Source organism: Ostrea edulis, chromosome 1 (genome assembly GCF_947568905.1).
Source record: "Ostrea edulis chromosome 1, xbOstEdul1.1, whole genome shotgun sequence".
NCBI classification, from domain to species: domain Eukaryota; kingdom Metazoa; phylum Mollusca; class Bivalvia; order Ostreida; family Ostreidae; genus Ostrea; species Ostrea edulis.
The window spans coordinates 77,143,115-77,156,698 of NC_079164.1; the positions used below are offsets into that span (position 1 = coordinate 77,143,115).

General features: G+C 37.0%; 2 protein-coding genes across 2 annotated transcripts in view; one reads left to right on the plus strand and one right to left on the minus strand.

Annotated features, from left to right (window-relative positions):
- Positions 1-5,071, plus strand: part of LOC125680500 (sodium-dependent proline transporter-like) — a 20,528-nt gene extending 15,457 nt beyond the window's left edge. The window contains exons 8-14 of the mRNA XM_048920141.2: positions 890-1,020; positions 1,098-1,210; positions 1,344-1,475; positions 1,741-1,840; positions 1,959-2,059; positions 3,251-3,418; positions 3,920-5,071. Of these exons, the coding sequence (XP_048776098.2) occupies positions 890-1,020; positions 1,098-1,210; positions 1,344-1,475; positions 1,741-1,840; positions 1,959-2,059; positions 3,251-3,418; positions 3,920-4,060 (886 nt within the window). The 3' untranslated portion in view covers positions 4,061-5,071. The remainder of the gene's footprint in view (positions 1-889; positions 1,021-1,097; positions 1,211-1,343; positions 1,476-1,740; positions 1,841-1,958; positions 2,060-3,250; positions 3,419-3,919) is intronic.
- A 1,924-nt stretch (positions 5,072-6,995) lies between these two features.
- On the minus strand, positions 6,996-8,090 carry LOC125673022 (uncharacterized). The gene has a single exon (XM_048909309.2). It carries the CDS (start codon positions 8,088-8,090, stop codon positions 6,996-6,998), a length of 1,095 nt encoding a protein of 364 aa, XP_048765266.2.
- Positions 8,091-13,584: the final 5,494 nt, after the last annotated feature.

Genomic DNA, 13,584 nt, shown 5'->3' on the forward strand with positions numbered 1-13,584 from the left:
AATTGGGGTCAAAGTTTTTCATACAAATATATAGGGAAAATCTTTAAAAAATCTTCTCAAAAACCATTCGGGCAGAGAAGTTTATATTCACTTGAAAGCTTCCAGACATAGTGAGAATTAAAGTTTGTTAACAATACAGCCCCCGGGGTAGGTTGGGGCTACAATAGGGGATCACAGTTTTATAACGGAATGTATAGGGTAAATCTTTGAAAATCTTTTCAAGAACCGCTGGGACAGAAAAGTACAAATTTACCTGAAAGCTTTTCTGACATAATGCAGATTCACGTTTGTTAAAATCATGGCCCCGAGGATAGAATGGGGCCATAATAGGGGATTAAAGTTTTACATACAGGTATATGGGGAAAATCTTCTCAAGGTCCACTGGGACTAAAAAGTTTACAAGAAAGATTCCTGACATAGTGCAAATTTAAGTTTGTTAACATTGCGGCCCCCGGGGGATAGGGTGGGGCCACAATAGGGTATCAAAGTTTTACAAACAAATATATAGGGAAAATCTGCAATAATCTTCTTCTCAAGAACCACTGGGCCAGAAAAGTTTACATTTACACGAAAGCTTCCAGACAAAGTGCAGATTCACGGTGTAAAAATCATAACCTTCAGGTTATGTTGGGGTCACAATAGGGATCAAAGTTTTACATGCGAATATATAGGGAAGATCTTTAAATATGGACCAAGGCGGCTCAGGAGAGCGATGGAGCTCTTGTTTAAATATTTAGAATTGATGAAATGTGCAGTATGTATGAACCATATTTCAAAATGTATGCGGTTTCATATTGGTGATGCTTAACAGAAATCCTTTCCACATTAGTAAAACTATGTCTTGCATCTGTCTACTTTAATATTCTAAACACGTGTTATTCTTTATCAGGGACGCTTGGTATGGTACTTTAGCAGATGGTCTGACAAGTTTCTATGCCGGTTTTGTCGTATTTTCTATCTTAGGATTTATGGCAAATGACGTTGGTTTGACAATGGAAGAAATTTCAAAATCAGCTTCAGGTATGTGTTTGACATGGCCACAACCATTAGATGACTCCCATTATTTAACATAAATCATTTGTCAATTTTCTTTCTAGGACCAGGACTGGTATTTGTGGCGTACCCAGAAGCTATTATCAAACTCCCCATGCCCCACATGTGGGGGGTCCTGTTCTTCCTCATGTTGATCACTGTGGGAATGGACAGCCAGGTAAGAAGATATTTACATTGATATAACGGACAAAAGTGATAATGAGTGAAAATAAAACTTTCCTGAATCAAGTTATGGTAATCGAAAAGTGAAAAACACTGTTGATTTCGCTCTGCTTAAACTTCATTTACAGTTTGGAATGTTTGAGACTGTTTCGAGCGGCCTTGCAGACAAGTTTCCTAAACAGCTGAATTCACGAAAAGTGCAGACTACAGCCACATTGTGTGTCGTTCTCTTCTTGTTAGGGCTTCCTTTCACTACTAACGTAAATAGATCGTAATTAATTAGTCTCGAGCGGATTTTTTCACATTATCGTATGGAATACATATCGCATTGGATTGCATATCATTGAAAATATTTTTTCTTTACTATTTTATGGTCTTGATTCCAATACTATCTCAATTTTAAAAGATATTAGTCTTGAAAACTGTGTTCAAAGAAATGGACAATCCAAAGGCTCTTAATATGTTTTCCCATCATACATGTAGTTGTACATTGAGATTCTTATTCCATCTGTTATTTCTGTTTAGGGAGGAATATACATCTTCCAGTTGGTAGATTGGTATGCCTCCACGTTTTGTATAATGTTTGGATCCTTCCTGGAGTGTGTCGTGATATCCTGGATCTACGGTAGGATATGGTTTGAAGAATTGAATTCGCGTCTGTTAACGAGATGTAACAAATTATAAACTTCGATGTCATCGACACTGTATATCAATGTCAATGGTTGATATTAACGATTTTACAGGCGCCGAGCGTTTCAATCGTGACATAGAGCTCATGATAGGAAGACGTATCCCCCTCGTCATGAGGATTAGTTGGTGCATAGTTACCCCGTTATTTATGATGGTAAGGTAATTGACAAAGTGGTGAATGAATATCTGTTTTTAACTCGCCTGAGCTATGTCTCAGATGAACGTTTGTGATAAAAAATTTCTGACGGTTGGCATTGTAAACTTTTCACAGACATTTTTCATTCTCTTCTTAAAAACTATTGGGCCAATTTCAACAGACCAGATATTCAAAATTTTTGAACCATGATTCTGGGAGGTAGGTTGCAATTGGGGTCACAATAGGGATTAAAAATATGGAAATATATATAAATGCATCTTTTAAAATATTCTCAAGAATCACTGGCCATGGTTAGTTAATATTGATACATGTATGCAAGCATTCTAAAGAAGTGCAAATTTATATTTGATAAAATCATGGCCGCTTAGGCTAGGCTGGGGCTAGAATAAAGAGTATTACACGAAAACATAAAAAATTCTTTTCAAGAATCGCAGAACCACATTAAATCATATCTATATCCAAACATTCCCAAGTCGTGTGGACTCAAGTATTTTTGTTTCCAAAATTTAGGAGTGGGGCTAGAATTGGGGGTCAATGTTTACACAGTATGTGCATATAGAAAAACAAATATTCAAAATATACCCCAGAACACAACAGCAAGACCATGTTAGTAATATTGTTAACGATGCATCCGTATATTATGTGCATTCAAATTCCGTTAAGTCATGACCTTGTGAGCCTAGGGCGAGGCCATAATATGTGGTTAAGTTGTTCATGGGAATAGAATACTTTTTTTTAAATATCTGATGAAGTATACAACAGGGCCAATACGATTCAGGTGAGGATATTTGTAGTCCATGGACCTCTTGTTTTAGATGTTTCGAATTCTACCTTGTAAAGGTTGTTTTCCTTAGATTTGAATCCTACTTCTAGATGGGAAATCAATGGTTCACCATGTCGAAAATGAATGATTTATTTTGAAGTGTCGTAAAAAAGATGACTGAATTTCCATATGTCACTATATCTAAAATAATGTATTGTAGGAAAGAGAGAGAGTTTACAATATATTCATTCATTTGATCATGTACAGAAATGTATAGTACAGAAAGAATACCTTGATTATTGGTGAATCTTCGATGAAATAAGGACGGATTATTGACCAAATATTAAGACGTTACCAAAGAGACGTATTCTAAAATGACTCTCATCTTCCCAATCTAGTCTGAATTCTCGTATTTCTTTGTGTAGGTGCTGTTTTTGACATCAGTAATGATGTACTCGCCACCAAATTCGGCAACCTACACCTACCCTGACTTTGCCATCGGGATCGGACAGTTTTTCGCAGTACTTCCTCTCCTGCCCATACCAGTGATGATGATTTGGGAACTCATTCGATCGAAAGGGACACTTGTCCAGGTAATCAGGGAATTCATAATTCATCCATGATGATTTCTATGCATTAATATTCTAACTAACCGTTTTACTTGTTCATTTCTTCACAACTTACACCAAGATGTAAATTTCTTCGTTCATGCAAAATGAAAGGTCAGTGGGCGAAGACTATGGGAATTAACTTAAAATGCCATGTGTGTTTCAATTCCTTTTATCTCTGTCGATTTTATAATTTTCATTTTTACATGTGTGTTATATATAAATGTAAGAAATCCCTGTCTAGTTTGTCGGGTATGTAAGGTGATTAATTACAACGGAAAACGTGATAATTCGCCATTATGCAAATTATCATATTTTCAATTGTAGTTAATCACCTCGCATTCCTTAATAACACCTTCATTCATTGTGTGTACATCTTCAAACAATCTATTATACTTTAATTTATAGAATTGTTTGTATATAATGTTAGTATTAACAGATTTATGGTCAATGTTTGATTCGGACATTTTCTCCTTTTATTTGTAGAGAATTAAGAATCTTGCTCGACCGGACTCTGACTGGGGACCCAACAGCAAACGCCACTGGCAGACATACAAAATGTATGAATACAAAGGCGGACTGATAAATAGAATTAAAGTCAATCTGCTGGGAGACAATCACCGATAACTGTTAATGTTTTAATATGAAAATCAACAGAGGACATGCCTGATTTACTAAATAATATATATATATATATATATACGGATGTATATTTAATTGCTGTTATAAAATTTAGAAATTCATTTCAAAATTAAGGATTATCTCCCTCATGCATAGCTCTTATCCTTGGACGAATTTGGCTCCACTTTTTTGGCACGCTGTTTTTGGCTATATTTAGCTCCAAAACTTCATAGTTATTTCGGATTTCAAACATTTCGGTTGAGCATCACTGAAGAGACATTATTTGTCGAAATGCACATCTGGTGCATCAAAATTGGTACCGTATAAGTTTTACATATATACATAATAACCATCTAGTAAATTTAAAAAAATAAGATAAAGAAAGTGACAGTATTCATAAGTCTAACCGTCTGTTTAATGAAACATATTGACCCTAAAAGCTATTTCTTTCCCCAAATTTCGAAACCTTAACTTCAATTCATTCAATATACTATCAAAACAATGGAAGGCGGATCAGCCGATATATATATCTTGCTTGGCATGCAGAAGTAACTTACGTTGTTTGTAAAAGTAACTAAATTTGCATACATGTAAAAATGAACGTTGTCAAAAAAACTGGCGGCAGCTACAAACTCGTATTTAAAGAAAGAATACAATATATTTTAGATTTAGATATGTAATATATGTTGTATATATTCGACAAAATTGGAAAAGATAGATTTCCATTTTATAAAATGTATAATTTCCAGAGTTACAAAGGAGGAACACTTTATAAAATTGTTTAATCCCAAACTTAATAGAAAATAACTGTAAAATTGAAACTACATTTAACCGAACTCTATAATTGATTTCCAAGTATTGTCTAATATTGTGTGTATTATACCGCTACCAGTGTAATTTATTATGACGTCACAAAGGACAATTACTTACGTCATGATATGTTGACGTTACTTAGCAATATTGTTTCATTTTATAACTGTCTGAAGAGGCATTAAAGCCGAAAGCGCCAACAGTGAACTGTTATTCGAGTTTTGTTTTTCTTGACTTTTATTATGGGATGTATTTTCTGTATAAAATACTGAATTCTTTTTACAAACTATATATATATATATATATATATATATATCCTTGGACGAATTTGGCTCCACTTGTTTGTCACGCTGTTTTGGCTATATTTAGATCTAAAACTTCATAGTTATTTCGGATTTCAAACATTTCGGTTGAGCATCACTGAAGAGACATTATTTGTCGAAATGCTCATCTGGTGCATCAAAATTGGTACCGTATAAGTTTTACATATATATATATATATATATACATATATATATATATATATATATATATATATATATATATATCGATACCTTAAAGTGTTGGATCCACAACATGGATACAAGGTCAAATACAAAAAATTATACAAAGCACTAAAATGACCAACGACACGAACAACCAGATTGTCAAATTTTCGGGACGGGTCGACCCGTCCCTTCTTCAGGACAGACGAAAAGAACTACTTAATGTGTCCAATATCAACAGAGAATAATAAAAAAAAACTACATATAAATACATTTAGCACTACAACTACACTAATCGACAAACGTATTTACAACGCAGACTACATGGTTTTTTTTATCTTTAGGCTTGTCAATCAATGTTAAAAATGGAACGAATTAGGACAGGCCTTATTCGTCCAAATAGCTGATCCAAAATGAAATAGACTTAATTAATCTCAAGTGGAACGAGTTAACCCAATTACGTTGACAAATAGTAAAGCTAACTCTTACCCAGAGATATTCTATTTTAACTATGCATTAAGAATAAATAATTTATAAAAGATAAGAAAAAAATATCAACACAAAAAATAAACTATGTAAATAAATGAACACTATAAAAATGAAATAAGAAATGAACAAAATTTGAGAGAAAGATAATGTAAATAACAAGTTTGAATAAGTAAACAAAGTGGACCAACTCAACAAAAACAAAGAATAAGCAGCCTAGGAATTGAATCAACATCAGACATTCCCGTACTAATCATGCCTAGGGTAGACGTGCAAAAAACATAGAATCACGGAAACTGATAAATGGGTTTTAATACAACCTCGCATTGGGTCAAATGCTGTCTGACGTGTTTCATACCGATTGTTAAGCCGTTCTTGGCACACTGATTTGACTGCGGATAACTCCGTTTACCTGATCAGGATATGGGGCTCACGGCGGGTGTGACCGGTCAACAGGGGATGCTTACTCCTCCTAGGCACCTGATCCCACCTCTGGTGTGTCCAGGGGTCCGTGTTTGCCCAACTATCTATTTTGTATTGCTTGTAGGAGTTATGAGATTGATCACTGTTCGTTATCTTCACCTTGCATGTAAGCAATCGGTTATGAAGGTCAAAGTAATTAAAAAGGGGGTGGGCTGATTGTAAACAGAATTGAAAAGAAAAAATGTGTTCAAAAATGGTCATAGTTCCACTGTTAGGGACATGATCAGACGAGTAGGATTAGGTGAAGCTTAAAATCTAGTAAGGGTTTAGCCCGTATTCATCCTAGTGAAGTCAGTAGGTTTGTTTGTTGATACCATGCGGTTCAAATGACTTCAACCTGTGCATCCAGAATTTTTCCTTCTGCTTTTTTTCGGTATCTGACCAACTAGGGTCATGATCAATAACCACTACTGTCATGTCCTCCCATCGGTGGTTATTGCCATTGAAAGGTGTTGCTACTGGCAAATCTTTTTCGGTTCTGATGGAGGACCGGTGGTTGTTGACCCGTCTGCGAAGGTCTGTTGTTTCTCCTATGTACTGCTTCTGGCAGTACATCGCAACTGATGAGATAGATGCAGTTATTAGTTTTGCAGGAAAAGTTTCCCAATATTTTATAATGTGACCCGTGACAGGACTGCTAAAACCCTCAGTGTCTGAGCTTTATTTGTTTTGAAACCTCAACTGGGTAAAGGGTTATCCATTTTGGTCCTTACTATCATGTCCTTCAGGTTTCTGGGGCGTCTGAAGAATGCCATCGGCGGTTCCTTCAAAACACCTGCCATTCGTTTGTTGGCATGCAGAATGGGCTGGTGTTTTTTCAGAATACTGTTGATGTTCTTGAGGGCGGGATGATACCTAGTGACCAATGGAACCCTGTCATTCTGAGGTTTTTCTTTATACTGGAGGAGGGACTGTCGGTCCTGTAGTGACATCTCATCAATCGCGGATTGTACCTTGCAAGGATCATATCCTCTCTCAGTGAGATGAGTTTTCAGGATTGTTCCTTGTTCTTGGAAAATAGTAGGAGTAGAGCAGATGCGGCGGATTCGCGTAGCTAAACCCTTAGGCACACCTTTGAAAGTGTAGGGTGGCTGACAACTAGATGACATAAGGTATAAATGAGAGTCAGTGGGTTTAGTGTGGAGATTAAACTCAATTTCCCCGTTTCTGAATGTGGCTGTGGTATCCAAAAAAGTGTTATTTGAGGTAAACTTGATGGAATTATGGAAAGAGTTTGCCATCTCGATAAAATCGTCCAGGCTTTCACGACCGTTAACCCACTTCATCTCAATGTAATATATAAAACGTAGCCAACTAAGGAATTTAACTGGTGAATAATGTAGAAGTCTACGTTCCAGTCTCCCCATAAAGATGTTGGCATACGATGGTGCCATTTTTGTTCCCATAGCTGTGCCACTTATTTGCAGGTAGTGTTCACCAGAGAACATGAAGTTATTGAACTTGAGGACATGTTCAAGAAGCTGAATGAGTGATTCGGTTGAAAGACATTTAATTACCCTATTGTTCCAAACCTCTCTACACGCCTCGATACCCTCGTCAGGTGGAATGTTAGTGTAGAGTGAACTAACATCCATGGTCACAAGGAGGGTATGGTCTGGCAGTCCCGATGAAGGTGTTTTATTAAGGTAATCAGTGGTGTCCTTCAAGTATGATGGTAAATCTTCTACGTGCTGACGGAGATGTAAATCAATGAATTCAAAGATTTTATCTGTGGGATGTGCGATGGCGCTGACTATAGGACGGCCTGGCATGTCTTTTTTGTGAATTTTAGACAGTAGATAGAATAGTCCTGGTCTACAGTTGTTAGGACAAAGTGCTCCCAAAACATTGTCACCGATATATATATATATATATCCAAGTTTTTAACTTTGTGTACTGTTTATTTCTTTAATACATGTGTGTGCGTGCGCGTGCGTGTGTGTGTGTTTTCCCCAATATAAAACATTGAGGTTATCTCTCAGAGGAATACTGTTTTAGATCTGTCTTTTGTCGTCCAGGTTTCTATAATTTTAACCTGAGCTATAATGTTCGTGTTCAGTGTGAGAAACTAGAGACATATATAACATGCATATATATTTCTGGAGATTCGTATTTATATGCACCTTGGGTATGTCTAATGAAACACTTGACTTTTATTATTTTTGGGGGTCACGGGAGACACTGGCGTGTCACCTGGTATTCAAACTGGATATACGATATTTCATCACTAACTTGTTTAAATACACGACGGGTTTCTCCAATGAAGAGGTTTTTTTTTTTCTGAGATGGTATATTGGATCAAAGTGTGTGACTTTTATAATTAGTACGGAAAATAGATACCGGTATGTAGTTTCACAGTAAACACCAGTCTCCTGTTTCTTTATTAGTCTTGTTCCATTCAAGAGTCTTTAACTCATACTGCGACATTGTCAGATTTAAGTGACATGTCACTTATTTTGATCTATGCATGACGCCCAAGGTCGTAGAAATAAAGGGCTTTTATCGTTAAATGACTACTGGGATATGGGATTTCAGTTTTAAAGCTTTAAGCATTCAGACATTTGTCATTTGTGCATGTATGTTTCTTTTCAGTTATTTAACAGTCACATTTCTCATTTTTACTTACAGTTTTTAACATTGAACGCTAAAATGGGGTCTAGGGAATTCGAATGGTCGGTGGTTATATTTTCAGCGGAATAAATGGCGTAGTATAAAACAAGATTTTCAAAACCATGAGAATAAGTTGTAACTGATAAAAGTAACAGGGTATAGTAAATTGTGTTGTTTTATAAAAAAAAATAAAATCCCAAAAATCTGCATAGTAGAGGTATAACAAAAATATCAATCATTTTGCAAAAATAAGAGGAAATTTGATGTTATGGAGTTTTCCAGCTTTACAAGTTCTGCTATGCAAACATACAGAAATAAGTTCACATGATAAATGATTAAGCTACCAAATAAGACAAAGTTTGTAATCAATCACAAGGGCAACTTATATCTGATGTAATAACATTTCAAGGTTCTTTGATTTTACAAGAGTTTGACCTTTAAACCACACACACACACACACACTCACACACACACACACACACACACACACACACACACACACACACACACACACACACATATATATATAGTTTAGGGAGCAGGGCCTCAATTGCGTTGAATACGTTTCAACAATTATGAAAAGGGGTTTTGGATGACCCCTGGTCACTTACCAAACATAATACTCAGTGCATCTTGACATATGCGGCAAGATTAGCATGTGGTATAAGGTATGCTATATGGTAATTATTGTGGTTTCTTTGCTTGTTGCACAAGTACGACGTAGAGTATGTTTAATGGCAAACACTTGCGTAGAGTATTAATGTCTTATGACTGCATCTAGTTCATTAGGTGTTGTAGGGGATCATATTGCATAATCATACCTATGTGATACATATGGTCTTGTATGGGTTTTTCCCGAGTCATTCTGATCCCCACTAGTTCACTGCCTTTATCAAGTAACAAGCCAAGGTTACTTGACAAGATTATATTAACTAAGGAAGAACGCCACCTTTGCTGTTATTCAAATGCACGTAATGTAAGTAAAAATTTAAAAGTCTGAACCAAATGACAGAAACTCTGAATACCTGATGAAATAAAGTGTATTTTGAAAGCAAATTGGTGCATTCAAATTGTTCAAAATTGCCAGCATTGATACGATTTCTATCATGTTTTAAAAAACCACACGATTAAGATGTGGGAAATTGGCTGTAGTGTCTCATTACACCAAAACGTCATTAATAGATCCTTAAACACCTCTTAAGAAGTATGGTTTCACCGAAAGAGAGATACAAGTTCCCAATTGTTTTATATGAATTTTTTGTGATTTTTTTCCGTAATGATAAAATGGATGTATTGTTTGCAAATGAGAAATTTTAGAGTCCAAATTTCGTTGTGACTTGATGCACAATATGAGAGATATAAACACCATATCCCACCTCTGGTGTGTCTGGGGGTCCGTGTTTGCCGTGTATGGAGTGATATGTATATTGAGACGACTTTCATGCGCTATGGTCACGGGCCTGGTGGCATCATTGGTTTAACATTAAAGCCAGAAACGCTGAAGACATGTGTCCTTGGTCTACATGTTTGCTGTAAACTGGAACAAGATACTGCAAATCTTATATCTAACGAGCAAGATACATGTCAACTTAATCACAAAGAAGAAACAAAGTCGAGGATTAAGTCAGACGGAGCTGACAGAGAAAATCTTTCCAAAAAGATTGAGTTGTGTGTTGATCCCCTTGATCCTGCATCTCACCCTCCTTCTCTTTTGAACATTGTGAGTGGTCAGATCGCAAACGACACCGTTAATGTCCACAACGCAGTAACAATTGGTACCAAGCAGATGGAAGAGTTCGAGAGTGGTTGGCCAAAAAAGTTCAACGACACTATTTCCAAGCGAGTCGCAACTATCTCAGATAGCAAGAAGCATATCAAAATCGGAACAAAGAAGATATTTGATACTACAGTAATTTACAGCCGAGTTATAGGCATTCAAGCAAGTTCAAGAGATATTGATATCGAGAATGTCTTAAGCCACGAGTTAGCTCCCGTTCCAACTTCAATGTTTGATGATTCCGGTGTATTGAGAATTTGTAAGTCAAAGTCAGACCTCAAGAATCGTCTCTTTAAAGAATCGTCTTCAAGATGTGCACTTTCGTCAGTTTCAGCAACAGTTCTAGATGGCTCTGTGGTTTTATGGGTTGTCCACTGGCCAGCTAAAGGGGTTGTTGCTGATTATGTGGAGAATTTTAAGAAGTTCCTGGAGAGGAAGCTACAGGACAGTGATGTTTACCTAGTCTTTGACCGATATAAAGAAACAGTACAAAGAGCGTCACCAGACAGGTTAGAGAATGCGAAGCCAGCAGACCATATCAGTTAACAGAGAGCGTGCCACTTCCATCACAGAAAGCTGTTCTCACAGTAACAGCAAATAAACAACAGCTGCTGTCTATAATTTGCAATAATATAATCAACGATGAAGCATTCTGCCGTAACCATACATCAAGAAACAAGCTGGTTATCACTAGCAGCAGTGACACCCCTACTGAGATCTACAAGGGTGTTGCCATACAAAGAAGGGATATTTCAACATCGCACGAAGAAGCGGACAACATAATAGTGCAACAAGCTGTCATGTGCGCAAAATGTCAATCTGGTACCATCATGGTTGTTGTTGATGACACAGATGTCTTTATTCTTCTCCTTTATCACTATCTACAGGAAAACCTTACATGTCCACTATTCATGACTTCTCCAATTCAGCAACGATCAGTCATCGACATTAAAGCCACTCACTGTTAAAGCTCACCAACCAATCATTCCTAATTTACCCGCCGCTCATGCTCTATCTGGCTGTGATACTGTTGCAAACTACTATGGAGTTGGTAAAGGAACTGTACTGAAGACTCTTACTGCATTTCCTGACTCTCTAACAACACTGGGTTGCCTTGATGCTCAGCTTTGTGATGTCATTGACCAGTCAGCAAAGTTTGTTGGTATCTGCTGCAGCAGCAAAGTCAAAGAAAAGACAATTTCCGGCATCAGGTACAAACTAATTATTTTATTGTTAAGAGTTATTGGGCTGTTAATTAATTTTTTGTTAACGGAAAAATGCTATATAAAATAAATAATTATTATTATTATCAGGTACAAACTCTGGACCACCAAGTTTGGGAATGGTGCCGCTACAGCTCCCAAGATCCAGACGTTTCCACCATCAACAGAGGCGTTCGTTGAAAACGTCAAGCGAGCCCATCTGCAAACAGCAATTTGGAAACAAGCTACATCACTTGATCCACCTAATCTCGATCCCCAAGAGTATGGATATATACGAGACGAATCCTCTAAGACTCTTCTTCCCACTACAGTCCTAGATGGCATTCCATTGCCCCCAGAGAGCGTCATGAAATTGATTAAATGTAACTGGAGTGGTGAAGGTCCGTGCAGAACCATGAGGTGAAGGTGTAGCCGTTCAAAATTACCCTGTACTTTGTTTTGTAACTGTGATGGCACAAATGAATGCCTAAATGAACTTACGAAAGCAGTTGCCTCGGAATAACCAAAACGTTATTTCAACTTGATACACAAACGATGTACAGCTGTAGCTTTGTATATATGTAAATATAATCCAAACGTAATTCCAATCTAATAATATCGCAAATGCAAATAATGTACCGCTGTAAATATTAACATAATGAGAAAACGTCCTTTATGACGTCATACTATGACGTCATCCATGCACATTCAGCCTCTTAAATATCTAAAATACCAAATGGAGCTAATTGTGTGCTAGAAAGATGTTGTAACAACAGCTAGTTGCCATCAAAGCTAGAGGAAACCATGTTAGAATACTGATTTACAACTATTGTGACGTCATCAAAAAGAACCCCCCGTAACTTTAAATGCTCAACGGTGCCAAACCGGCATCAATTTGATTTTTCATTACAAACATGTCTTCAATATGAATTCACCAAAAAACATTGGGTGACCAGGCTGCCGGACTAGAGTCCAAAAAAGAATTGTGACTACACAACCGTCAACAACAGGTCAACAAGTTGCACAATGGAGGTAAGTACCCCTGATACAGAGTCCAAACAAAGACTGTGACTACACAGCTGTCAACAGCAGGTCAACAAGTTACACATGAAAGCAAGTACCCCGATACAGAGTCCAAACAAAGAACTGTGACTACACAACCGTCAATTCAGGGACACATTGAGAAGGCATGTCTGAAAAAACGCAGAGGTAAAAGACGGGACAGTAAGAAAACACCCAGATTGCGAGAACCAGAGTCAGATGATGACCACGTCATACATATCAATGTGAATAGCATACACGGGAAACAATCAAAACCCAATATCGTAAAACCTACTATAGCTGGTAGATTTATTCCCATGGAACTGGACACATGTATAGCATTATCCATTATTTCTAAGCAAGATTATCGGTCAACTTTCAAAGATACGACACTAAATACATGCGATAAGACATTGAGATCCTAATCTGCACACACTTTGAGGCCCATTGGTAAACTGAAAACCACAGTAGGAATAAATGGGCGAGAGGCCGAATTGGATTTGTTTGTTGAACCCTAGAGTGGACCAGCACTTTTTGGTCGGGACTGGTCCAACTCAATTGGATTGATATTAAGGCGTTGTACCTGGATGGAATATCAACCACGAACCACATCACAAACCTGGACCAGCTACTGAA

Bases quoted from the DNA above. Each gene is read 5' to 3' on its own strand.
- LOC125673022 (XM_048909309.2), bottom strand. From the start codon at position 8,090: ATGCCAGGCCGTCCTATAGTCAGCGCCATCGCACATCCCACAGATAAA.